The sequence below is a fragment of the Chiloscyllium plagiosum genome, unplaced genomic scaffold (assembly GCF_037043375.1).
Source record: "Chiloscyllium plagiosum isolate Xiang-an unplaced genomic scaffold, Cpla_swu_hap1 HiC_scaffold_2, whole genome shotgun sequence".
Classification (NCBI taxonomy): domain Eukaryota; kingdom Metazoa; phylum Chordata; class Chondrichthyes; order Orectolobiformes; family Hemiscylliidae; genus Chiloscyllium; species Chiloscyllium plagiosum.
The window spans coordinates 157,708,119-157,734,094 of NW_028270140.1; the positions used below are offsets into that span (position 1 = coordinate 157,708,119).

The following is a 25,976-nucleotide window of genomic DNA, read 5'->3' on the forward strand; positions in this document are numbered from 1 at the left end:
GACTGGGACAACACTACTATCATAGGGCAAGCCAGACAGAGAACAGCCAGGGAATTCCTAGAGGCATGGCATTCATCCACAAACTCCATCAACAAACACATCGACCTGGACCCAATATACCAACCACTACAGCGGACAGCTGAAACTGACAACCGGAAGCGGCAGGGACAGACCACTATAAACACCGGAGGAAACATCAAAGAAGCGCTTTGCAGGAGGCTCCCAAGCACTGATGATGTCGCCTAGCCAGGGGACGAAACGTTTGCAACAAAAACTTCCAGCTCGGCGAACAGAACCACAACAACGAGCACCCGAGCTACAAATCTTCGCACAAACTTTGAACACACTCACTCACACATACACACTCACACATACACACTCACACATACACTCTCACACACACACACTCACACATACACTCTCACACACAGACACACACATAAACAGTGAATCACTCACACACACTCACTCACACACCGACACACACACACTCACACACACATACTCCCTCACGCTCACACACACACACTCACACATACACACTAACACATACACACACATATTCACTCACAAACACACATATACACTCACACGTACACAGACACACAGACACTCATTCTCAAACACACACAGACACTCTCTCACACACATACAAACACACAGGCACACACACACGTGCATGCGCACACAGACACACATACAGACACATACAAACACACACACACGCATACTCACACACACACATACAAACACACACTCAAACATATACACATCACACTCACACACACTCTCTCTCACACATACTCACACATACAGACATGCACTCACTCTCAGACACACACAGTCAAACTCACACACACACATACTCTCACACACTGTCACACTCACACACACACTTTTACACTCACACACACTATCATACTCACACCCACTCTCACACTCAGACACACTTACTCTCCTACACAGGATCAAACAGACAGACACACAGACAGATACAGACCAGGGATGACACATGGCCTGTTTTCATACTGTCGTGATTCTAATCATTTCTAATCTAAAAGATACAGCCTTTAGTCTTACTTTAACAGGACAACACACCAGCAATAGCGATATAAAGGCGTGTGTACAGTGCACTGGGATGTACTGGATCCTATATATACACCAGCCACAGGTTCCTGTCCTGTATGGACAGTAAGGACAGATACACACACCAACTCCTTCAGCCCACGAAGCACAGACACCTATTCACAGGCTCATTTCGCATGGCAATTTCTTACTTTGTACAAAATTTAGTTAAAAAATTCACCTTGGCTGTTAACTGTCAGTCTTCACCAACTGGAGCATTCTACTAGTATCCACTTTCCAACCAATCAGCACTCCTCGTTCAGGGTGTGCCTGCTCTAAAATAGTACTGTATTACCAAAGGACTGAAAGTAAGTTGTTGAGTGGGTGGAGACTCTCAGGAGGACGTAGATGTTAGTTTATTGAATATTTAGTACCTCGTAGCGGATTAACAGGGGCCAGCTAGTCCCCCACACACCAACTGAAATGCAGCTTGTTGCACTCTCGGGATCATCCCTCCACAGTCCAGGCTGGAAGCTCGTTCTTATCCATATCCCAATTCACACCGGCTGCTCTCCCTCATCCCCTGGAGCAACAGGTCAGGGAGAATGCTCCAGTTGGTGAAGACTGACAGTTAACAGCCAAGGTGAATTTTTTAACTAAATTTTGTACAAAGTAAGAAATTGCTATGCGAAATGAGCCTGTGAATAGGTGTCTGTGCTTCGTGGGCTGAAGGAGTTGGTGTGTGTATCTGTCCTTACTGTCCATACAGGACAGGAACCTGTGGCTGGTGTATATATATAGGATCCAGTACATCCCAGTGCACTGTACACACGCCTTTATATCGCTATTTCTGGTGTGTTGTCATTCCTGAAACACACAACTTACTCAGCACCTTGTCACATTAACAACTGATACACAAAGTGACTCAGCAAAAACAGTGGCAGATGGGGGATGAAATGGGAGAAAGTGAACTTATCCCGTTTCTCAGGAACAGTCATATAGCATCGAATCGCTACAGCATGGAAGTCAGCACTGACACTCCAAACAGTATCCCACCCAGACCCTAACCCCTACCCATTCCCCATAACCCTGCTTTTTCCATGGCCAATCCACCCTAATTTATAATGCCGTTCTGTCCTAATAGAGAGAGTCACAGAGTCATAGAGATGTACAGCATGGAAACAGACCCTTCGGTCCAACACGTCCCTGCCGACCAGATATCCCAACCCCAATCTAGTCCCACCTGCCAACACCCGGCCCATATCCCTCCAAACCCTTCCTATTCATATACCATCCAAGTGCCTCTTAAATGTTGCAATTGTACCAGCCTCCACCACTTCCTCTGGCAGCTCATTCCACATACGTACCACCCTCTGTGTGAAAACGTTGCCCCTTAGGTCTCTTGTATATCTTTCCCCTCTCACCCTAAACCTATGCCCTCTAGTTATGACAGCACGGTGGCTCAGTGGTTAGCACTGCTGCCTCACAGCGCCAGAGACCTGGGTTCAATTCCAGCCTCGGGTGACTGTCTGTGTGGAGTTTGCACATTCTCCCCGTGTCTGCGTGGGTTTCCTCCGGTTTCCTCCCACAGTCCAAAGATGTGCAGGTCAGGTGAATTGGCCGTGCTAAATTTCCCGTAATGTTAGGTGCATTAGTCAGGGGTAGATATTGGCTAGGGGGAATGGGTCTGGGTGGGTTACTCTTTGGAGGGTCGGTGTGGACTGGTTGGGCCGAAGGGCCTGTTTCCACACTGTAGGCAATCTAATCTAACCTGGACTCCCTCACCCCAGGGAAACGACCTTGTCTGTAAACCCTATCCATGCCCCTCCTGATTGGCTTGAAGATGTTTGAGGTGCTCAGGGATCTGAGTGTCCTGGTACAGAATCCTGTAAGGTTAGCCAGTAACTCCAGCGAGGAAGTCTTTATTGCAAGGGAAATTGAATCGAAGATTGGAATTGTTTTAGTGTCACTGCACTGAGCCTTAGTGAGAGCACACCTCGAGCAGTGTGTGAGGTTTTGGTCTTTTTATTTGAGAAAGAACACAACTGTGTCCGAAGCAGTTTGGGGTGGGTGGACCTGACTGCTTCCTGGGATAGCGGGGGGGGCATGTGTGAGGGAGAGGTTTAACCACTCCCCATTGGTGTTTCAAACGATGACAGGTCACCTTACAGAGGCAAAACCGATCCTGTGGGGTGTTAGCGGGGTGGATGCTGACAGGATGGGAGAGGCTGGACCCCGGGACACAGTTTAAAAACAGGGTCTTACGACACCAATGCAGGAATATTGTTCATTGCCAGGAGGTCATCAGTCTTTGGGAGGGGTGGGTCAGGACGGGAAACGGGATTGGTTAGGATTAAGTTCACGGGAGTTTCAAAGAATGAGGGGGGCATCTCATAGAGATTTATAAAATTCAAACAGAACAAGACAGGGTAAATAAAGGTAGGATGTGCCCAATGAGCAGGGAGTGGTTCAGAATTGGGGGCATTAGAGCATTGAGGAGTGGGATGAGGAGAAATCTCTTCCCCCAGAAACTGGGGAGTGGGCCCAAGCCCAAACCTATTCGCAATGCTTTAGAATTCAGTGCAAAGGCATTTTCTCACATCACCCTGGCATCACTTTCAATCTCTGCCTCTCATCCTTGTTCCTTTCACAAGTGGCAATCAGTGCACCAACCCGTTACATTGATGTAGACAAGAGGTGAGATACGAGAGGCTGGCGGCAGGACTGAAGCCCAGGCTGTAACATACCCACAGTCCTGATCTGCTGACTTGCAGACACACAGGTCTCCATCTGCTTTCTGTCCTGGGTCACAGTCTGAGTTATCGATACCTGCAGAATAGTACAATCACCAGTGATGACTCAGCGACACACCCATGGTGGCTGAGGTAGTTTATGTTGTCAGAGAGATGTACAGCATGGAAACAACCCGTCCATGCTGACCCAGTTATCCCAACCCAATCTAGTCCCACCTGCCAGCACCCGGCCCATATCCCTCCAAACCCTTCCTATTCATATACCCATCCAAATGCCTCTTAAATGTTGCAATTGTACCAGCCTCCACCACATCCTCTGGCAGCTCATTCCATACACGTACCACCCTCTGTGTGAAAAAGTTGCCCCTTAAGTCCCTTTTATATCTTTCCCCTCTCACCCTAAACCTATGCCCCTATAGTTCTGGACTCCCCAACCCCAGGGAAAAGACTTTGTCTATTTATCCTATCCATGCCCGTCATAATTTTATAAACCTCTATAAGGTCACCCCTCAGCCTCCGACGCTCCAGGGAAAACAGCCCCAGCCTGTTCAGCCTCTCCCTGTAGCTCAGATCCTCCAACCCTGGCAACATCCTTGTAAATCTTTTCTGAACCCTTTCAAGTTTCACAACAACTTTCCCACAGCAGGGAGGCCTGAATTTCCGTATCTTTCACAGCATGCCATGATACTGGGTATGTTCACCGAGCTGGGAAGCTGATTTGCAAACGTTTCACCCCCTGTCTGGGTGACATCCTCGGTGGCTTTGGAGCCTCCTGTGATGTGCTGCTATACTGTCTCTTCTGGAATGTATTTGTTTCCATTCCTGCTGCTTCCCGGGTTGCTGGTTTTGGCTGCTCGTTGTAGATTTGGTCCAGGACTGTGTGCTTGTTGATTGAGTCTGTGGATGTGTGCCATGCTTCTAGAAATCCTCTGGCTGTCCTCTGTTTAGCTTGTCTTATGTTCATTGTGTTGTCCCAGTTGAATTTGTGGTCCCTGTCATCTGTGTATGTGGCTACGAGGGACAGCTGGTCGTGGCGTTTAGTGCCAAGTTGGTGTTTCTGGATGTGGGTTGCTAGTTATCTGTCTGTTTGCCCCATATAGTGTTTCATACAGTCTTTGCATGGAATCTTGTAAATCATGTTTGTCTTGTACATGGTGGGTATAGGGTCTTTTGTCCTGGTGAGTTGGTGTCTGTGTGTGGCTGTCGGTTTATCGGCTGTCGGGAATCCCAGTGGTCGGAGAAGTCTGACAGTCAGTTCTGATGAAGGGCTTTTTGTCTGAAACACTTGATTCTCCTGCTTCTCAGATGCTGCCTGACCTGCTGTGCTTTTCCAGCACCACACTCTCGACTCTGATCTCCAGCATCTGCAGTCCTCACTCTGTCCTGGGATTTCAGGCCACAGAGCACGGCCATTCCTTGGGTATCTGAATTACTAGCCCAGTGAGGTGACCAGACCCCACCCTCTGCCCTCCATTAACTGACTGAGAAGGTACCCCAGGGGAAGTCCCTTGGGCTTTGCAAAACGGGGTGAGGTTCCTCATGTCTGTCCCATCCCCAGCGGAGGTGAAGAGGGAGGGGGGGGGGGTAGGGGGGAGGGATTCCTGATCTTACCGGACTGGCAGTGTATTTCTGGGGGCAGCTCAGGCTCCCAGGTGAGGCTGGACCCACACGTATAGCGAGACTGGCCAGCAGCTCCCATCCCAGAAGGACACCTCACTTGGATGGTCTCTCCCACGCTGTACTCACTCTGGAACGGATGCAGGGTGGCTGGCCTGGAGACAGGAGGGCGCGTGCACACAGACCCTACAAGACGGGAACACCAAACATTGCTCAGGTCAGCCAGGAGCACATTCAAAATGGTGCAGCAGACTCGATGGGCTGAATGGCCTACTACAACTCCAATCGCTCTGAGTGGGATGGCCAGGGTGGGCACAGAGACCGGGTGGGATCTGCACTCCCCCTACACCCCCCCCCCCCCCCCCCCCCCCTCATCACTGAAGGCTGGGGAGGATTGGGAGCAGACAGGGGTCAGAAGAAGGAATGCTGGGTCAATAGAGGAATCTGGTCCATCGCTCAGAGACACCACACACTGGGGAACAGCAGAGGCCACAGGCTCAGGCTCACAATCCAATGGTAGCGGCGCACTCGCACAGGTTCAGTGCTGAGGGAGTGCTGCACTGTCAGAGGGTCAGTACTGAGGGAGTGCCGCACTGTCAGAGGGTCAGCGCTGAGGGAGTGCTGCACTGTCAGAGGGTCAGCGCTGAGGGAGTGCTGCACTGTCAGAGGGTCAGTACTGAGGGAGTGCTGCACTGTCAGAGGGTCAGTACTGAGGGAGTGCCGCACTGTCAGAGGGTCAGTGCTGAGGGAGTGCTGCACTGTCAGAGGGTCAGTTCTGAGGGAGTGCTGCACTGTCAGAGGGTCAGTACTGAGGGAGTGCCGCACTGTCAGAGGGTCAGTGCTGAGGGAGTGCTGCACTGTCAGAGGGTCAGCGCTGAGGGAGTGCTGCACTGTCAGAGGGTCAGTACTGAGGGAGTGCCGCACTGTCAGAGGGTCAGTGCTGAGGGAGTGCTGCACTGTCAGAGGGTCAGCGCTGAGGGAGTGCTGCACTGTCAGAGGATCAGTACTGAGGGAGTGCTGCACTGTCAGAGGGTCAGTGCTGAGGGAGTGCCGCACTGTCAGAGGGTCAGTACTGAGGGAGTGCCGCACTGTCAGAGGGTCAGCGCTGAGGGAGTGCTGCACTGTCAGAGGGTCAGCGCTGAGGGAGTGCTGCACTGTCAGAGGGTCAGTGCTGAGGGAGTGCTGCACTGTCAGAGGGTCAGTACTGAGGGAGTGCTGCACTGTCGGAGGGTCAGCACTGAGGGAGTGCTGCACTGTCAGAGGGTCAGTGCTGAGGGAGTGCTGCACTGTCGGAGGGTCAGTACTGAGGGAGTGCTGCACTGTCGGAGGGTCAGTACTGAGGGAGTGCCACACTGTCAGAGGGTCAGTGCTGAGGGAGTGCTGCACTGTCAGAGGGTCAGTACTGAGGGAGTGCTGCACTGTCGGAGGGTCAGTACTGAGGGAGTGCCGCACTGTCAGAGGGTCAGTGTTGAGGGAGTGCTGCACTGTCAGAGGGTCAGTGCTGAGGGAGTGCTGCACTGTCAGAGGGTCAGTACTGAGGGAGTGCCGCACTGTCAGAGGGTCAGTGTTGAGGGAGTGCTGCACTGTCAGAGGGTCAGCGCTGAGGGAGTGCTGCACTGTCAGAGGGTCAGTACTGAGGGAGTGCTGCACTGTCAGAGGGTCAGTGCTGAGGGAGTGCTGCACTGTCAGAGGGTCAGTACTGAGGGAGTGCCGCACTGTCAGAGGGTCAGTGCTGAGGGAGTGCTGCACTGTCAGAGGGTCAGCGCTGAGGGAGTGCTGCACTGTCAGAGGATCAGTACTGAGGGAGTGCTGCACTGTCAGAGGGTCAGTGCTGAGGGAGTGCCGCACTGTCAGAGGGTCAGTACTGAGGGAGTGCCGCACTGTCAGAGGGTCAGCGCTGAGGGAGTGCTGCACTGTCAGAGGGTCAGCGCTGAGGGAGTGCTGCACTGTCAGAGGGTCAGTGCTGAGGGAGTGCTGCACTGTCAGAGGGTCAGCGCTGAGGGAGTGCTGCACTGTCAGAGGGTCAGTACTGAGGGAGTGCTGCACTGTCAGAGGGTCAGTGCTGAGGGAGTGCTGCACTGTCAGAGGGTCAGTACTGAGGGAGTGCCGCACTGTCAGAGGGTCAGTGCTGAGGGAGTGCTGCACTGTCAGAGGGTCAGCGCTGAGGGAGTGCTGCACTGTCAGAGGATCAGTACTGAGGGAGTGCTGCACTGTCAGAGGGTCAGTGCTGAGGGAGTGCCGCACTGTCAGAGGGTCAGTACTGAGGGAGTGCCGCACTGTCAGAGGGTCAGCGCTGAGGGAGTGCTGCACTGTCAGAGGGTCAGCGCTGAGGGAGTGCTGCACTGTCAGAGGGTCAGTGCTGAGGGAGTGCTGCACTGTCAGAGGGTCAGTACTGAGGGAGTGCTGCACTGTCGGAGGGTCAGTACTGAGGGAGTGCTGCACTGTCAGAGGGTCAGTGCTGAGGGAGTGCTGCACTGTCGGAGGGTCAGTACTGAGGGAGTGCTGCACTGTCGGAGGGTCAGTACTGAGGGAGTGCCACACTGTCAGAGGGTCAGTGCTGAGGGAGTGCCGCACTGTCAGAGGGTCAGTACTGAGGGAGTGCTGCACTGTCGGAGGGTCAGTACTGAGGGAGTGCCGCACTGTCAGAGGGTCAGTACTGAGGGAGTGCCGCACTGTCAGAGGGTCAGCGCTGAGGGAGTGCTGCACTGTCAGAGGGTCAGTACTGAGGGAGTGCTGCACTGTCAGAGGGTCAGTGCTGAGGGAGTGCTGCACTGTCGGAGGGTCAGTACTGAGGGAGTGCCGCACTGTCAGAGGGTCAGTACTGAGGGAGTGCTGCACTGTCAGAGGGTCAGCGCTGAGGGAGTGCTGCACTGTCAGAGGGTCAGCGCTGAGGGAGTGCTGCACTGTCAGAGGGTCAGCGCTGAGGGAGTGCTGCACTGCCAGAGGGTCAGTGCTGAGGGAGTGCTGCACTGTCAGAGGGTCAGTACTGAGGGAGTGCTGCACTGTCGGAGGGTCAGTACTGAGGGAGTGCTGCACTGTCAGAGGGTCAGTGCTGAGGGAGTGCTGCACTGTCGGAGGGTCAGTACTGAGGGAGTGCTGCACTGTCGGAGGGTCAGTACTGAGGGAGTGCCACACTGTCAGAGGGTCAGTGCTGAGGGAGTGCCGCACTGTCAGAGGGTCAGGACTGAGGGATTACTGCACTGTCGGAGGGTCAGTACTGAGGGAGTGCCGCACTGTCAGAGGGTCAGTGCTGAGGGAATGCCGCACTGTCAGAGGGTCAGTACTGAGGGAGTGCTGCACTGTCAGAGGGTCAGTGCTGAGGGAGTGCCGCATTGTCAGAGGGTCAGTACTGAGGGAGTGCTGCACTGTCGGAGGGTCAGTACTGAGGGAGTGCCACACTGTCAGAGGGTCAGTGCTGAGGGAGTGCTGCACTGTCGGAGGGTCAGTACTGAGGGAGTGCTGCACTGTCAGAGGGTCAGTGCTGAGGGAGTGCTGCACTGTCGGAGGGTCAGTACTGAGGGAGTGCTGCACTGTCGGAGGGTCAGTACTGAGGGTGTGCTGCACTGTCAGAGGGTCAGTGCTGAGGGACTGCTGCACTGTCGGAGGGTCAGTACTGAGGGAGTGCTGCACTGTCAGAGGGTCAGTGCTGAAGGAATGCCGCACTGTCAGAGGGTCAGTACTGAGGGACTGCCGCACTGTCGGAGGGTCAGTACTGAGGGAGTGCCGCACTGTCGGAGGGTCAGTGCTGAGGGAGTGCTGCACTGTCAGAGGATCAGTACTGAGGGACTGCTGCACTGTCAGAGGGTCAGTGCTGAGGGAGTGCCGCACTGTCAGAGGGTCAGTGCTGAGGGAGTGCTGCACTGTCAGAGGGTCAGTGCTGAGGGAGTGCCGCACTGTCAGAGGGACAGTACTGAGGGAGTGCCGCACTGTCAGAGGGTCAGCGCTGAGGGAGTGCTGCACTGTCAGAGGGTCAGCGCTGAGGGAGTGCTGCACTGCCAGAGGGTCAGTGCTGAGGGAGTGCTGCACTGTCGGGGGGTCAGTACTGAGGGAGTGCTGCACTGTCAGAGGATCGATGCTGAGGGAGTGCCGCACTGTCGGAGGGTCAGTGCTGAGGGAGTGCCGCACTGTCGGAGGGTCAGTGCTGAGGGAGTGCCGCACTGTCGGAGGGTCAGTGCTGAGGGAGTGCCGCACTGTCGGAGGGTCAGTGCTGAAGAAGTGCTGCACTGTCGGAGGGTCAGTGCTGAGGGAGTGCTGCACTGTCGGAGTGTCAGTACTGAGGGAGTGCCGCACTGTCGGAGGGTCAGTGCGGAGGGAGTGCTGCACTGTCGGAGGGTCAGTGCTGAGGGAGTGCTGCACTGTCAGAGGGTCAGTACTGAGGGAGTGCCGCACTGTCAGAGGGTCAGTGCTGAGGGAGTGCTGCACCGTCAGAGGGTAATTACTGAGGGAGTGCCGCACTGTCAGAGGGTCAGTGCTGAGAGAGTGCCGCACTGTCAGAGGGTCAGTGCTGAGGGAGTGCCACACTGTCGGAGGGTCAGTGCTGAGGGAGTGCCGCACTGTCAGAGGGTCAGTGTTGAGGGAGTGCTGCACTGTCAGAGGGTCAGCGCTGAGGGAGTGCTGCACTGTCAGAGGGTCAGTACTGAGGGAGTGACGCACTGTCAGAGGGTCAGTGCTGAGGGAGTGCTGCACTGTCAGAGGGTCAGTACTGAGGGAGTGCCGCACTGTCAGAGGGTCAGTGCTGAGGGAGTGCTGCACTGTCAGAGGGTCAGCGCTGAGGGAGTGCTGCACTGTCAGAGGATCAGTACTGAGGGAGTGCTGCACTGTCAGAGGGTCAGTGCTGAGGGAGTGCCGCACTGTCAGAGGGTCAGTACTGAGGGAGTGCCGCACTGTCAGAGGGTCAGCGCTGAGGGAGTGCTGCACTGTCAGAGGGTCAGCGCTGAGGGAGTGCTGCACTGTCAGAGGGTCAGTGCTGAGGGAGTGTTGCACTGTCAGAGGGTCAGTACTGAGGGAGTGCTGCACTGTCGGAGGGTCAGTACTGAGGGAGTGCTGCACTGTCAGAGGGTCAGTGCTGAGGGAGTGCTGCACTGTCGGAGGGTCAGTACTGAGGGATTGCTGCACTGTCGGAGGGTCAGTACTGAGGGAGTGCCACACTGTCAGAGGGTCAGTGCTGAGGGAGTGCCGCACTGTCAGAGGGTCAGTACTGAGGGAGTGCTGCACTGTCGGAGGGTCAGTACTGAGGGAGTGCCGCACTGTCAGAGGGTCAGTACTGAGGGAGTGCCGCACTGTCAGAGGGTCAGCGCTGAGGGAGTGCTGCACTGTCAGAGGGTCAGTACTGAGGGAGTGCTGCACTGTCAGAGGGTCAGTGCTGAGGGAGTGCTGCACTGTCGGAGGGTCAGTACTGAGGGAGTGCCGCACTGTCAGAGGGTCAGTACTGAGGGAGTGCTGCACTGTCAGAGGGTCAGCGCTGAGGGAGTGCTGCACTGTCAGAGGGTCAGCGCTGAGGGAGTGCTGCACTGTCAGAGGGTCAGCGCTGAGGGAGTGCTGCACTGCCAGAGGGTCAGTGCTGAGGGAGTGCTGCACTGTCAGAGGGTCAGTACTGAGGGAGTGCTGCACTGTCGGAGGGTCAGTACTGAGGGAGTGCTGCACTGTCAGAGGGTCAGTGCTGAGGGAGTGCTGCACTGTCGGAGGGTCAGTACTGAGGGAGTGCTGCACTGTCGGAGGGTCAGTACTGAGGGAGTGCCACACTGTCAGAGGGTCAGTGCTGAGGGAGTGCCGCACTGTCAGAGGGTCAGGACTGAGGGATTACTGCACTGTCGGAGGGTCAGTACTGAGGGAGTGCCGCACTGTCAGAGGGTCAGTGCTGAGGGAATGCCGCACTGTCAGAGGGTCAGTACTGAGGGAGTGCTGCACTGTCAGAGGGTCAGTACTGAGGGAGTGCCGCACTGTCAGAGGGTCAGTGCTGAGGGAGTGCTGCACTGTCGGAGGGTCAGTACTGAGGGAGTGCCACACTGTCAGAGGGTCAGTGCTGAGGGAGTGCTGCACTGTCGGAGGGTCAGTACTGAGGGAGTGCTGCACTGTCAGAGGGTCAGTGCTGAGGGAGTGCTGCACTGTCGGAGGGTCAGTACTGAGGGAGTGCTGCACTGTCAGAGGGTCAGTGCTGAGGGACTGCTGCACTGTCGGAGGGTCAGTACTGAGGGAGTGCTGCACTGTCAGAGGGTCAGTGCTGAAGGAATGCCGCACTGTCAGAGGGTCAGTACTAAGGGACTGCCGCACTGTCGGAGGGTCAGTACTGAGGGAGTGCCGCACTGTCGGAGGGTCAGTGCTGAGGGAGTGCTGCACTGTCAGAGGATCAGTACTGAGGGACTGCTGCACTGTCAGAGGGTCAGTGCTGAGGGAGTGCCGCACTGTCAGAGGGTCAGTGCTGAGGGAGTGCTGCACTGTCAGAGGGTCAGTGCTGAGGGAGTGCCGCACTGTCAGAGGGTCAGTACTGAGGGAGTGCCGCACTGTCAGAGGGTCAGCGCTGAGGGAGTGCTGCACTGTCAGAGGGTCAGCGCTGAGGGAGTGCTGCACTGCCAGAGGGTCAGTGCTGAGGGAGTGCTGCACTGTCGGGGGGTCAGTACTGAGGGAGTGCTGCACTGTCAGAGGATCGATGCTGAGGGAGTGCCGCACTGTCGGAGGGTCAGTGCTGAGGGAGTGCCGCACTGTCGGAGGGTCAGTGCTGAGGGAGTGCCGCACTGTCGGAGGGTCAGTGCTGAGGGAGTGCCGCACTGTCGGAGGGTCAGTGCTGAAGAAGTGCTGCACTGTCGGAGGGTCAGTGCTGAGGGAGTGCTGCACTGTCGGAGTGTCAGTACTGAGGGAGTGCCGCACTGTCAGAGGGTCAGTGTTGAGGGAGTGCTGCACTGTCAGAGGGTCAGTACTGAGGGAGTGCCGCACTGTCAGAGGGTCAGTGCTGAGGGAGTGCTGCACCGTCAGAGGGTCATTACTGAGGGAGTGCCGCACTGTCAGAGGGTCAGTGCTGAGAGAGTGCCGCACTGTCAGAGGGTCAGTGCTGAGGGAGTGCCACACTGTCGGAGGGTCAGTGCTGAGGTAGTGCCGTACTGTCAGAGGGTCAGTGCTGAGGGAGTGCTGCACTGTCGGAGGGTCAGTGCTGAGGGAGTGCCGTACTGTCAGAGGGTCAGTGCTGAGGGAGTGCCACACTGTTGGAGGGTCAGTACTGAGGGAGTGCCGCACTGTTGGAGGTTCAGTGCTGAAGAAGTGCTGCACTGTCGGAGGGTCAGTGCTGAGGGAGTGCCGCACTGTTGGAGGGTCAGTGCTGAGGGAGTGCTGCACTGTCGGAGGGTCAGTACTGAGGGAGTGCCGCACTGTTGGAGGGTCAGTGCTGAGGGAGTGCCGCACTGTCGGAGGGTCAGTGCTGAGGGAGTGCCGCACTGTCGGGGGGTCAGTACTGAGGGAGTGCTGCACTGTCGGAGGGTCAGTGCTGAGGGAGTGCCGCACTGTCGGGGGGTCAGTGCTGAGGGAGTGCCGCACTGTTAGAGGGTCAGTACTGAGGGAGTGCCGCACTGTCAGAGGGTCAGTGCTGAGGGAGTGCCGCACTGTCGGGGGGTCAGTGCTGAGGGAGTGCCGCACTGTCAGAGGGTCAGTGCTGAGGGAGTGCCGCACTGTCGGGTGGTCAGTGCCGAGGGAGTGCCGCACTGTCAGAGGGTCAGTGCTGAGGGAGTGCCGCACTGTCGGGGGGTCAGTGCTGAGGGAGTGCCGCACTGTCGGAGGGTCAGTGCTGAGGGAGTGCTGCACTGTCGGAGGGTCAGTATTAAGGGAGTGCCGCACTGTTGGAGGTTCAGTGCTGAGGGAGTGCCGCACTGTCGGAGGGTCAGTACTGAGGGAGTGCTGCACTGTCAGAGGATCGATGCTGAGGGAGTGCTGCACTGTCGGGGGGTCAGTGCTGAGGGAGTGCCGCACTGTCGGGGGGTCAGTACTGAGGGAGTGCTGCACTGTCAGAGGATCGATGCTGAGGGAGTGCCGCACTGTCGGAGGGTCAGTGCGGAGGGAGTGCCGCACTGTCGGAGGATCAGTGCTGAGGGAGTGCCGCACTGTCGGAGGGTCAGTGCTGAGGGAGTGCCGCACTGTCGGAGGGTCAGTGCTGAAGAAGTGCTGCACTGTCGGAGGGTCAGTGCTGAGGGAGTGCCGCACTGTTGGAGGGTCAGTGCTGAGGGAGTGCCGCACTGTCAGAGGGTCAGTGCTGAGGGAGTGCCGCACTGTCAGAGGGTCAGTGCTGAGGGAGTGCCGCACTGTCAGAGGGTCAGTGCTGAGGGAGTGCCACACTGTCGGAGGGTCAGTGCTGAGGGAGTGCTGCACTGTCAGAGGGTCAGTGCTGAGGGAGTGCTGCACTGTCGGAGGGTCAGTACTGAGGGAGTGCCGCACTGTCAGAGGGTCAGTGCTGAAGGAGTGCCGCACTGTCAGAGGGTCAGTGATGAGGGAGCGCCGCACTGTCAGAGGGTCAGTACTGAGGGACTGCCGCACTGTCGGAGGGTCAGTACTGAGGGAGTGCCGCACTGTCGGAGGGTCAGTGCTGAGGGAGTGCTGCACTGTCAGAGGATCAGTACTGAGGGAGTGCTGCACTGTCAGAGGGTCAGTGCTGAGGGAGTGCTGCACTGTCGGGGGGTCAGTACTGAGGGAGTGCCGCACTGTCGGAGGGTCAGTGCTGAAGAAGTGCTGCACTGTCGGAGGGTCAGTGCTGAGGGAGTGCTGCACTGTCGGAGTGTCAGTACTGAGGGAGTGCCGCACTATCAGAGGGTCAGTGTTGAGGGAGTGCTGTACTGTCAGAGGGTCAGTACTGAGGGAGTGCCGCACTGTCAGAGGGTCAGAGCTGAGGGAGTGCCGCACTGTCGGAGGGTCAGTGCTGAGGGAGTGCCGCACTGTCGGAGGGTCAGTGCTGAAGAAGTGCTGCACTGTCGGAGGGTCAGTGCTGAGGGAGTGCTGCACTGTCGGAGTGTCAGTACTGAGGGAGTGTTGCACTGTCAGAGGGTCAGTGTTGAGGGAGTGCTGTACTGTCAGAGGGTCATTACTGAGGGAGTGCCGCACTGTCAGAGGGTCAGTGCTGAGAGAGTGCCGCACTGTCAGAGGGTCAGTGTTGAGGGAGGGCTGTACTGTCAGAGGGTCAGTACTGAGGGAGTGCCGCACTGTCAGAGGGTCAGTGTTGAGGGAGTGCTGTACTGTCAGAGGGTCATTACTGAGGGAGTGCCGCACTGTCAGAGGGTCAGTGCTGAGAGAGTGCCGCACTGTCAGAGGGTCAGTGCTGAGGGAGTGCCACACTGTCGGAGGGTCAGTGCTGAGGGAGTGCCGTACTGTCAGAGGGTCTGTGCTGAGGGAGTGCCGCACTGTCGGGGGGTCAGTGCTGAGGGAGTGCTGCACTGTCGGAGGGTCAGTGCTGAGGGAGTGCCACACTGTCGGAGGAGCAGTGCTGAGGGAGTGCCGCACTGTCGGAGGAGCAGTGCTGAGGGAGTGCCGCACTGTCGGGGGGTCAGTGCTGAGGGAGTGCCGCACTGTCGGAGGGTCAGTGCTGAGGGAGTGCTGCACTGTCGGGGGGTCAGTGCTGAGGGAGTGCCGCACTGTCGGGGGGTCAGTGCTGAGGGAGTGCCGCACTGTCGGAGGGTCAGTATTAAGGGAGTGCCGCACTGTTGGAGGTTCAGTGCTGAAGAAGTGCTGCACTGTCGGAGGGTCAGTGCTGAGGGAGTGCCGCACTGTTGGAGGGTCAGTGCTGAGGGAGTGCCGCACTGTTGGAGGTTCAGTGCTGAAGAAGTGCTGCACTGTCGGAGGGTCAGTGCTGAGGGAGTGCCGCACTGTTGGAGGGTCAGTGCTGAGGGAGTGCCGCACTGTCGGAGGGTCAGTGCTGAGGGAGTGCCGGACTGTCGGGGGTTCAGTACTGAGGGAGTGCTGCACTGTCGGAGGGTCAGTGCTGAGGGAGTGCCGCACTGTCGGGGGGTCAGTGCTGAGGGAGTGCCGCACTGTCGGGGGGTCAGTGCTGAGGGAGTGCCGCACTGTCGGAGGGTCAGTGCTAAGGGAGTGCTGCACTGTCGGAGGGTCAGTATTAAGGGAGTGCCGCACTGTTGGAGGTTCAGTGCTGAAGAAGTGCTGCACTGTCGGAGGGTCAGTGCTGAGGGAGTGCCGCACTGTTGGAGGGTCAGTGCTGAGGGAGTGCCGCACTGTCGGGGGGTCAGTGCTGAGGGAGTGCCGCACTGTTGGAGGGTCAGTGCTGAGGGAGTGCCGCACTGTCGGAGGGTCAGTGCTGAGGGAGTGCCGCACTGTCGGAGGGTCAGTGCTGAGGGAGTGCCGCACTGTCGGGGGGTCAGTACTGAGGGAGTGCTGCACTGTCAGAGGATCGATGCTGAGGGAGTGCCGCACTGTCGGAGGGTCAGTGCTGAGGGAGTGCCGCACTGTCGGAGGGTCAGTGCTGAGGGAGTGCCGCACTGTCGGAGGGTCAGTGCTGAGGGAGTGCCGCACTGTCGGAGGGTCAGTGCTGAAGAAGTGCTGCACTGTCGGAGTGTCAGTACTGAGGGAGTGCCGCACTGTCAGAGGGTCAGTGTTGAGGGAGTGCTGTACTGTCAGAGGGTCAGTACTGAGGGAGTGCTGCACTGTCAGAGGGTCAGTGCTGAGGGAGTGCTGCACCGTCAGAGGGTCATTACTGAGGGAGTGCCGCACTGTCAGAGGGTCAGTGCTGAGAGAGTGCCGCACTGTCAGAGGGTCAGTGCTGAGGGAGTGCCACACTGTCGGAGGGTCAGTGCTGAGGGAGTGCCGTACTGTCAGAGGGTCTGTGCTGAGGGAGTGCCGCACTGTCGGGGGGTCAGTGCTGAGGGAGTGCTGCACTGTCGGAGGGTCAGTGCTGAGGGAGTGCCACACTGTCGGAGGAGCAGTGCTGAGGGAGTGCCGCACTGTCGGGGCGTCAGTGCTGAGGGAGTGCCGCACTGTCGGAGGAGCAGTGCTGAGGGAGTGCCGCACTGTCGGGGGGTCAGTGCTGAGGGAGTGCCGCACTGTCGGAGGGTCAGTGCTGAGGGAGTGCTGCACTGTCGGAGGGTCAGTATTAAGGGAGTGCCGCACTGTTGGAGGTTCAGTGCTGAAGAAGTGCTGCACTGTCGGAGGGTCAGTGCTGAGGGAGTGCCGCACTGTTGGAGGGTCAGTGCTGAGGGAGTGCCGCACTGTTGGAGGTTCAGTGCTGAAGAAGTGCTGCACTGTCGGAGGGTCAGTGCTGAGGGAGTGCCGCACTGTTGGAGGGTCAGTGCTGAGGGAGTGCCGCACTGTCGGAGGGTCAGTGCTGAGGGAGTGCCGGACTGTCGGGGGTTCAGTACTGAGGGAGTGCTGCACTGTCGGAGGGTCAGTGCTGAGGGAGTGCCGCACTGTCGGGGGGTCAGTGCTGAGGGAGTGCCGCACTGTCGGGGGGTCAGTGCTGAGGGAGTGCCGCACTGTCGGAGGGTCAGTGCTAAGGGAGTGCTGCACTGTCGGAGGGTCAGTATTAAGGGAGTGCCGCACTGTTGGAGGTTCAGTGCTGAAGAAGTGCTGCACTGTCGGAGGGTCAGTGCTGAGGGAGTGCCGCACTGTTGGAGGGTCAGTGCTGAGGGAGTGCCGCACTGTCGGAGGGTCAGTGCTGAGGGAGTGCCGCACTGTCGGAGGGTCAGTGCTGAGGGAGTGCCGCACTGTCGGGGGGTCAGTACTGAGGGAGTGCTGCACTGTCAGAGGATCGATGCTGAGGGAGTGCCGCACTGTCGCAGGGTCAGTGCTGAGGGAGTGCCGCACTGTCGGAGGGTCAGTGCTGAGGGAGTGCCGCACTGTCGGAGGGTCAGTGCTGAGGGAGTGCCGCACTGTCGGAGGGTCAGTGCTGAAGAAGTGCTGCACTGTCGGAGGGTCAGTGCTGAGGGAGTGCTGCACTGTCAGAGGGTCAGTGCTGAGGGAGTGCCGCACTGTCAGAGGGTCAGTGCTGAGGGAGTGCCGCACTGTTGGAGGGTCAGTGCTGAGGGAGTGCCGCTCTGTCAGAGGGTCAGTGTTGAGGGAGTGCTGCACTGTCAGAGGGTCAGTGCTGAGGGAGTGCCGCACTGTCAGAGGGTCAGTGCTGAGGGAGTGCCACACTGTCAGAGGGTCAGTAGTGAGGGAGTGCTGCACTGTCAGAGGGTCAGGACTGAGGGAGTGCTGCACTGTCAGAGGCTCAGTGCTGAGGGAGTGCCACACTGTCAGAGGGTCAGTGCTGAGGGAGTGCCACACTGTCAGAGGGTCAGGACTGAGGGAGTGCTGCACTGTCAGAGGGTCAGGACTGAGGGAGTGCTGCACTGTCAGAGGGTCAGGACTGAGGGAGTGCTGCACTCTCAGAGGGTCATTACTGAGGGAGTGCCGCACTGTCAGAGGGTCAGTGCTGAGAGAGTGCCGCACTGTCAGAGGGTCAGTGCTGAGGGAGTGCCACACTGTCGGAGGGTCAGTGCTGAGGGAGTGCCGTACTGTCAGAGGGTCAGTGCTGAGGGAGTGCTGCACTGTCGGAGGGTCAGTATTAAGGGAGTGCCGCACTGTTGGAGGTTCAGTGCTGAAGAAGTGCTGCACTGTCGGAGGGTCAGTGCTGAGGGAGTGCCGCACTGTTGGAGGGTCAGTGCTGAGGGAGTGCCGCACTGTCGGAGGGTCAGTGCTGAGGGAGTGCCGCACTGTCGGGGGGTCAGTACTGAGGGAGTGCTGCACTGTCGGAGGGTCAGTGCTGAGGGAGTGCCGCACTGTCGGGGGGTCAGTGCTGAGGGAGTGCCGCACTGTCGGGGGGTCAGTGCTGAGGGAGTGCCGCAGTGTCGGAGGGTCAGTGCTGAAGAAGTGCTGCACTGTCGGAGGGTCAGTGCTGAGGGAGTGCTGCACTGTCGGAGGGTCAGTGCTGAGGGAGTGCCGCACTGTTGGAGGGTCAGTGCTGAGGGAGTGCCGCACTGTCGGAGGGTCAGTGCTGAGGGAGTGCTGCACTGTCGGGGGGTCAGTACTGAGGAAGTGCTGCACTGTCGGAGGGTCAGTGCTGAGGGAGTGCCGCACTGTCGGAGGGTCAGTGCTGAGGGAGTGCTGCACTGTCAGAGGATCGATGCTGAGGGAGTGCCGCACTGTCGGAGGGTCAGTGCTGAGGGAGTGCCGCACTCTCGGAGGGTCAGTGCTGAGGGAGTGCCGCACTGTCGGAGGGTCAGTGCTGAGGGAGTGCTGCACTGTCGGAGGGTCAGTATTAAGGGAGTGCCGCACTGTTGGAGGTTCAGTGCTGAAGAAGTGCTGCACTGTCGGAGGGTCAGTGCTGAGGGAGTGCCGCACTGTTGGAGGGTCAGTGCTCAGGGAGTGCCGCACTGTCAGAGGGTCAGTGCTGAGGTAGTGCCGCACTGTCAGAGGGTCAGTGCTGAGGGAGTGCCGCACTGTCAGAGGGTCAGTGCTGAGGGAGTGCCGCACTGTCAGAGGGTCAGTGCTGAGGGTGTGCCGCACTGTCGGAGGGTCAGTGCTGAGGGAGTGCTGCACTGTCGGAGGGTCAGTATTAAGGGAGTGCTGCACTGTCGGAGGGTCAGTGCTGAGGGAGTGCTGCGCTGTCAGAGGGTCAGTGCTGAGGGAGTGCTGCACTGTCGGAGGGTCAGTACTGAGGGAGTGCCGCACTGTCGGAGGGTCAGTGCTGAGGGAGTGCCGCACTGTCGGAGGGTCAGTGCTGAGGGAGTGCCGCACTGTTGGAGGGTCAGTGCTGAGGGAGTGCCGCACTGTTGGAGGGTCAGTACTGAGGGAGTGCCGCACTGTCGGAGGGTCAGTACTGAGGGAGTGCCGCACTGTCGGAGGGTCAGTGCTGAGGGAGTGCCGCACTGTCGGAGGGTCAGTGCTGAGGGAGTGCCGCACTGTTGGAGGGTCAGTGCTCAGGGAGTGCCGCACTGTCAGAGGGTCAGTGCTCAGGGAGTGCCGCACTGTCAGAGGGTCAGTGCTGAGGTAGTGCCGCACTGTCAGAGGGTCAGTGCTGAGGGAGTGCCGCACTGTCGGAGGGTCAGTGCTGAGGGAGTGCCGCACTGTCAGAGGGTCAGTGCTGAGGGAGTGCCGCACTGTCGGAGGGTCAGTGCTGAGGGAGTGCCGCACTGTAGGAGGTTCAGTGCTGAGGGAGTGCTGCACTGTCGGAGGGTCAGTATTAAGGGAGTGCTGCACTGTCGGAGGGTCAGTGCTGAGGGAGTGCCGCACTGTTGGAGGGTCAGTACTGAGGGAGTGCTGCACTGTCGGAGGGTCAGTGCTGAGGGAGTGCTGCACTGTCGGAGGGTCAGTATTAAGGGAGTGCTGCACTGTCGGAGGGTCAGTGCTGAGGGAGTGCCGCACTGTAGGAGGTTCAGTGCTGAGGGAGTGCTGCACTGTCGGAGGGTCAGTATTAAGGGAGTGCTGCACTGTCGGAGGGTCAGTGCTGAGGGAGTGCCGCACTGTTGGAGGGTCAGTACTGAGGGAGTGCTGCACTGTCGGAGGGTCAGTGCTGAGGGAGTGCTGCACTGTCGGAGGGTCAGTATTAAGGGAGTGCTGCACTGTCGGAGGGTCAGTGCTGAGGGAGTGCCGCACTGTCGGAGGGTCAGTATTAAGGGAGTGCTGCACTGTCGGAGGGTCAGTGCTGAGGGAGTGCCGCACTCTCAGAGGGTCAGTGCTGAGGGAGTGCCGCACTGTCGGAGGGTCAGTACTGAGGGAGTGCCGCACTGTCAGCGATTGTGTTCTGGATGGTAATGCCTGAGAATGTGACGGGGGTAGTTTCTGACAAGCCTTTGAAACATGTATCCCTTGTTGTGAAGGAGTGACAAGGTTTTGGGGGAGAGGGCAGGTGAACGAAACCAAGTGAAATGCTGAGTGGGAGAGCTGGTGCTGACCTGATGGGCAGAATGGCCTGCTGTGCACTGCAACAATGCTGTGATTGTGGGATTTGATAGGTCTATAGTGTGTGTGTGTGTTTGTGGTGAAAGTGACACGGCCAATTCAAGGGGCAGGGGAATGGGCTGGTGGGACTAACTGTTGGGCCATCTCAAAGGGGCTAGCACTGGCGGATGGATGGACTGAGTGGCTTCCTTTGGCGGTGTATGGTTGCACTGTGCTGGGGCCTGGCAGAATGGGTGCCCTTACGCTGACACTGCAGCTCCTCCTTGTGCCACCGGCCGTTCGGCAGGCACCGATAGAATTGGTATCCACGTGCTTCATACCCGGAGAAACAGATAATCTCCAGCATCTCTGCCACCTCGTAACGCGCTTTCGAGACCTGGAACGGAGAGGTCAGGGTGAGTCAGCATCCCGACCCCCTCACCGCACTCAGACACTGAGTCAGCATCCCGACCTCCTCACCGCACTCAGACACTGAGTCAGCATCCCGACCCCCTCACCGCACTCAGACACTGAGTCAGCATCCCGACCTCCTCACCGCACTCAGACACTGAGTCAGCATCCCGACCCCCTCACCGCACTCAGACACTGAGTCAGCATCCCGACCCCCTCACCGCACTCAGACACTGAGTCAGCATCCCGACCCCCTCACCGCACTCAGACACTGAGTCAGCATCCCGACCCCCTCACCGCACTCAGACACTGAGTCAGCATCCCGACCCCCTCACCGCACTCAGACACTGAGTCAGCATCCCGACCCCCTCACCCGCACTCAGACACTGAGTCAGCATCCCGACCTCCTCACCGCACTCAGACACTGAGTCAGCACCCGACCTCCTCACCGCACTCAGACACTGAGTCAGCATCCCGACCCCCTCACCGCACTCAGACACTGAGTCAGCATCCCGACCCCCTCACCGCACTCAGACACTGAGTCAGCATCCCGACCTCCTCACCGCACTCAGACACTGAGTCAGCATCCCGACCCCCTCACCGCACTCAGACACTGAGTCAGCATCCCGACCTCCTCACCGCACTCAGACACTGAGTCAGCATCCCGACCCCCTCACCGCACTCAGACACTGAGTCAGCATCCCGACCCCCTCACCGCACTCAGACACTGAGTCAGCATCCCGACCCCCTCACCGCACTCAGACACTGAGTCAGCATCCCGACCCCCTCACCGCACTCAGACACTGAGTCAGCATCCCGACCCCCTCACCGCACTCAGACACTGAGTCAGCATCCCGACCCCCTCACCGCACTCAGACACTGAGTCAGCATCCCGACCTCCTCACCGCACTCAGACACTGAGTCAGCACCCCGACCTCCTCACCGCACTCAGACACTGAGTCAGCATCCCGACCCCCTCACCGCACTCAGACACTGAGTCAGCATCCCGACCCCCTCACCGCACTCAGACACTGAGTCAGCATCCCGACCCCCTCACCGCACTCAGACACTGAGTCAGCATCCCGACCTCCTCACCGCACTCAGACATTGAGTCAGCATCCCGACCCCCTCACCGCACTCAGACACTGAGTCAGCATCCCGACCTCCTCACCGCACTCAGACACTGAGTCAGCATCCCGACCCCCTCACCGCACTCAGACACTGAGTCAGCATCCCGACCCCCTCACCGCACACAGACACTGAGTCAGCATCCCGACCTCCTCACCGCACTCAGACACTGAGTCAGCATCCCGACCCCCCTCACCGCACTCAGACACTGAGTCAGCATCCCGACCCCCTCACCGCACTCAGACACTGAGTCAGCATCCCGACCCCCTCACCGCACTCAGACACTGAGTCAGCATCCCGACCCCCTCACCGCACTCAGACACTGAGTCAGCATCCCGACCCCCTCACCGCACTCAGACACTGAGTCAGCATCCCGACCTCCTCACCGCACTCAGACATTGAGTCAGCATCCCGACCCCCTCACCGCACTCAGACACTGAGTCAGCATCCCGACCTCCTCACCGCACTCAGACACTGAGTCAGCATCCCGACCCCCTCACCGCACTCAGACACTGAGTCAGCATCCCGACCTCCTCACCGCACTCAGACACTGAGTCAGCATCCCGACCCCCCTCACCGCACTCAGACACTGAGTCAGCATCCCGACCCCCTCACCGCACTCAGACACTGAGTCAGCATCCCGACCCCCTCACCGCACTCAGACACTGAGTCAGCATCCCGACCCCCTCACCCGCACACAGACACTGAGTCAGCATCCCGACCTCCTCACCGCACTCAGACACTGAGTCAGCATCCCGACCCCCTCACCGCACTCAGACACTGAGTCAGCATCCCGACCCCCTCACCGCACTCAGACACTGAGTCAGCATCCCGACCCCCTCACCGCACTCAGACACTGAGTCAGCATCCCGACCTCCTCACCGCACTCAGACACTGAGTCAGCATCCCGACCTCCTCACCGCACTCAGACACTGAGTCAGCATCCCGACCCCCTCACCGCACTCAGACACTGAGTCAGCATCCCGACCCCCTCACCGCACTCAGACACTGAGTCAGCATCCCGACCTCCTCACCGCACTCAGACACTGAGTCAGCATCCCGACCTCCTCACCGCACTCAGACACTGAGTCAGCATCCCGACCCTCCTCACCGCACTCAGACACTGAGTCAGCATCCCGACCTCCTCACCGCACTCAGACACTGAGTCAGCATCCCGACCCCCTCACCGCACTCAGACACTGAGTCAGCATCCCGACCCCCTCACCGCACTCAGACACTGAGTCAGCATCCCGACCCCCTCACCGCACTCAGACACTGAGTCAGCATCCCGACCCCCTCACCGCACTCAGACACTGAGTCAGCATCCCGACCTCCTCACCGCACTCAGACACTGAGTCAGCATCCCGACCTCCTCACCGCACTCAGACACTGAGTCAGCATCCCGACCCCCTCACCGCACTCAGACACTGAGTCAGCATCCCGACCCCCTCACCGCACTCAGACACTGAGTCAGCATCCCGACCCCCTCACCGCACTCAGACACTGAGTCAGCATCCCGACCCCCTCACCGCACTCAGACATTGAGTCAGCATCCCGACCCCCTCACCGCACTCAGACACTGAGTCAGCATCCCGACCCCCTCACCGCACTCAGACACTGAGTCAGCATCCCGACCTCCTCACCGCACTCAGACACTGAGTCAGCATCCCGACGCCCTCACCGCACTCAGACACTGAGTCAGCATCCCGACCCCCTCACCGCACTCAGACACTGAGTCAGCATCCCGACCTCCTCACCGCACTCAGACACTGAGTCAGCATCCCGACCCCCTCACCGCACTCAGACACTGAGTCAGCATCCCGACCCCCTCACCGCACTCAGACACTGAGTCAGCATCCCGACCCCCTCACCGCACTCAGACACTGAGTCAGCATCCCGACCCCCTCACCGCACTCAGACACTGAGTCAGCATCCCGACCCCCTCACCGCACTCAGACACTGAGTCAGCATCCCGACCTCCTCACCGCACTCAGACACTGAGTCAGCATCCCGACCCCCTCACCGCACTCAGACACTGAGTCAGCATCCCGACCCCCTCACCGCACTCAGACACTGAGTCAGCATCCCGACCCCCTCACCGCACTCAGACACTGAGTCAGCATCCCGACCTCCTCACCGCACTCAGACACTGAGTCAGCACCCGACCTCCTCACCGCACTCAGACACTGAGTCAGCATCCCGACCCCCTCACCGCACTCAGACACTGAGTCAGCATCCCGACCCCCTCACCGCACTCAGACACTGAGTCAGCATCCCGACCCCCTCACCGCACTCAGACACTGAGTCAGCATCCCGACCCCCTCACCGCACTCAGACACTGAGTCAGCATCCCGACCCCCTCACCGCACTCAGACACTGAGTCAGCATCCCGACCCCTCACCGCACTCAGACACTGAGTCAGCATCCGACCCCCTCACCGCACTCAGACACTGAGTCAGCATCCCGACCCCCTCACCGCACTCAGACACTGAGTCAGCATCCCGACCCCCTCACCGCACTCAGACACTGAGTCAGCATCCCGACCCCCTCACCGCACTCAGACACTGAGTCAGCATCCCGACCCCCTCACCGCACTCAGACACTGAGTCAGCATCCCGACCCCCTCACCGCACTCAGACACTGAGTCAGCATCCCGACCCCCTCACCGCACTCAGACACTGAGTCAGCATCCCGACCCCCTCACCGCACTCAGACACTGAGTCAGCATCCCGACCCCCTCACCGCACTCAGACACTGAGTCAGCATCCCGACCCCTCACCGCACTCAGACACTGAGTCAGCATCCCGACCCCCTCACCGCACTCAGACACTGAGTCAGCATCCCGACCCCCTCACCGCACTCAGACACTGAGTCAGCATCCCGACCCCCTCACCGCACTCAGACACTGAGTCAGCATCCCGACCCCCTCACCGCACTCAGACACTGAGTCAGCATCCCGACCCCCTCACCGCACTCAGACACTGAGTCAGCATCCCGACCCCCTCACCGCACTCAGACACTGAGTCAGCATCCCGACCTCCTCACCGCACTCAGACACTGAGTCAGCATCCCGACCCCCTCACCGCACTCAGACACTGAGTCAGCATCCCGACCCCCTCACCGCACTCAGACACTGAGTCAGCATCCCGACCCCCTCACCGCACTCAGACACTGAGTCAGCATCCCGACCCCCTCACCGCACTCAGACACTGAGTCAGCATCCCGACCCCCTCACCGCACTCAGACACTGAGTCAGCATCCCGACCCCCTCACCGCACTCAGACACTGAGTCAGCATCCCGACCCCCTCACCGCACTCAGACACTGAGTCAGCATCCCGACCCCCTCACCGCACTCAGACACTGAGTCAGCATCCCGACCCCCTCACCGCCACTCAGACACTGAGTCAGCATCCCGACCCCCTCACCCGCACTCAGACACTGAGTCAGCATCCCGACCTCCTCACCGCACTCAGACACTGAGTCAGCATCCCGACCCCCTCACCGCCACTCAGACACTGAGTCAGCATCCCGACCTCCCTCACCGCACTCAGACACTGAGTCAGCATCCCGACCCCCTCACCGCACTCAGACACTGAGTCAGCATCCCGACCCCCTCACCGCACTCAGACACTGAGTCAGCATCCCGACCCCCTCACCGCACTCAGACACTGAGTCAGCATCCCGACCCCCTCACCGCACTCAGACACTGAGTCAGCATCCCGACCCCCTCACCGCACTCAGACACTGAGTCAGCATCCCGACCCCCTCACCGCACTCAGACACTGAGTCAGCATCCCGACCCCCTCACCGCACTCAGACACTGAGTCAGCATCCCGACCCCCTCACCGCACTCAGACATTGAGTCAGCATCCCGACCCCCTCACCGCACTCAGACACTGAGTCAGCATCCCGACCCCCTCACCGCACTCAGACACTGAGTCAGCATCCCGACCCTCCTCACCGCACTCAGACACTGAGTCAGCATCCGACCCCCTCACCGCACTCAGACATTGAGTCAGCATCCCGACCCCCTCACCGCACTCAGACACTGAGTCAGCATCCCGACCCCCTCACCGCACTCAGACACTGAGTCAGCATCCCGACCTCCTCACCGCACTCAGACACTGAGTCAGCATCCCGACCCCCTCACCGCACTCAGACAC

General features: G+C 59.0%; 1 protein-coding gene across 1 annotated transcript in view; it reads right to left on the reverse strand.

The window, feature by feature from the left end:
- LOC122546656 (complement component C6-like) overlaps positions 1-20,665 on the reverse strand; it is a 64,693-nt gene extending 44,028 nt beyond the window's left edge. Inside the window, exons 1-3 of the mRNA XM_087975195.1 lie at positions 20,538-20,665; positions 5,430-5,621; positions 3,813-3,894 (exon numbers count right to left, since the gene is read on the reverse strand). Of these exons, the coding sequence (XP_087831321.1) occupies positions 3,813-3,894; positions 5,430-5,621; positions 20,538-20,640 (377 nt within the window). The 5' untranslated portion in view covers positions 20,641-20,665. The remainder of the gene's footprint in view (positions 1-3,812; positions 3,895-5,429; positions 5,622-20,537) is intronic.
- Between the last annotated feature and the right edge of the window lie 5,311 nt (positions 20,666-25,976).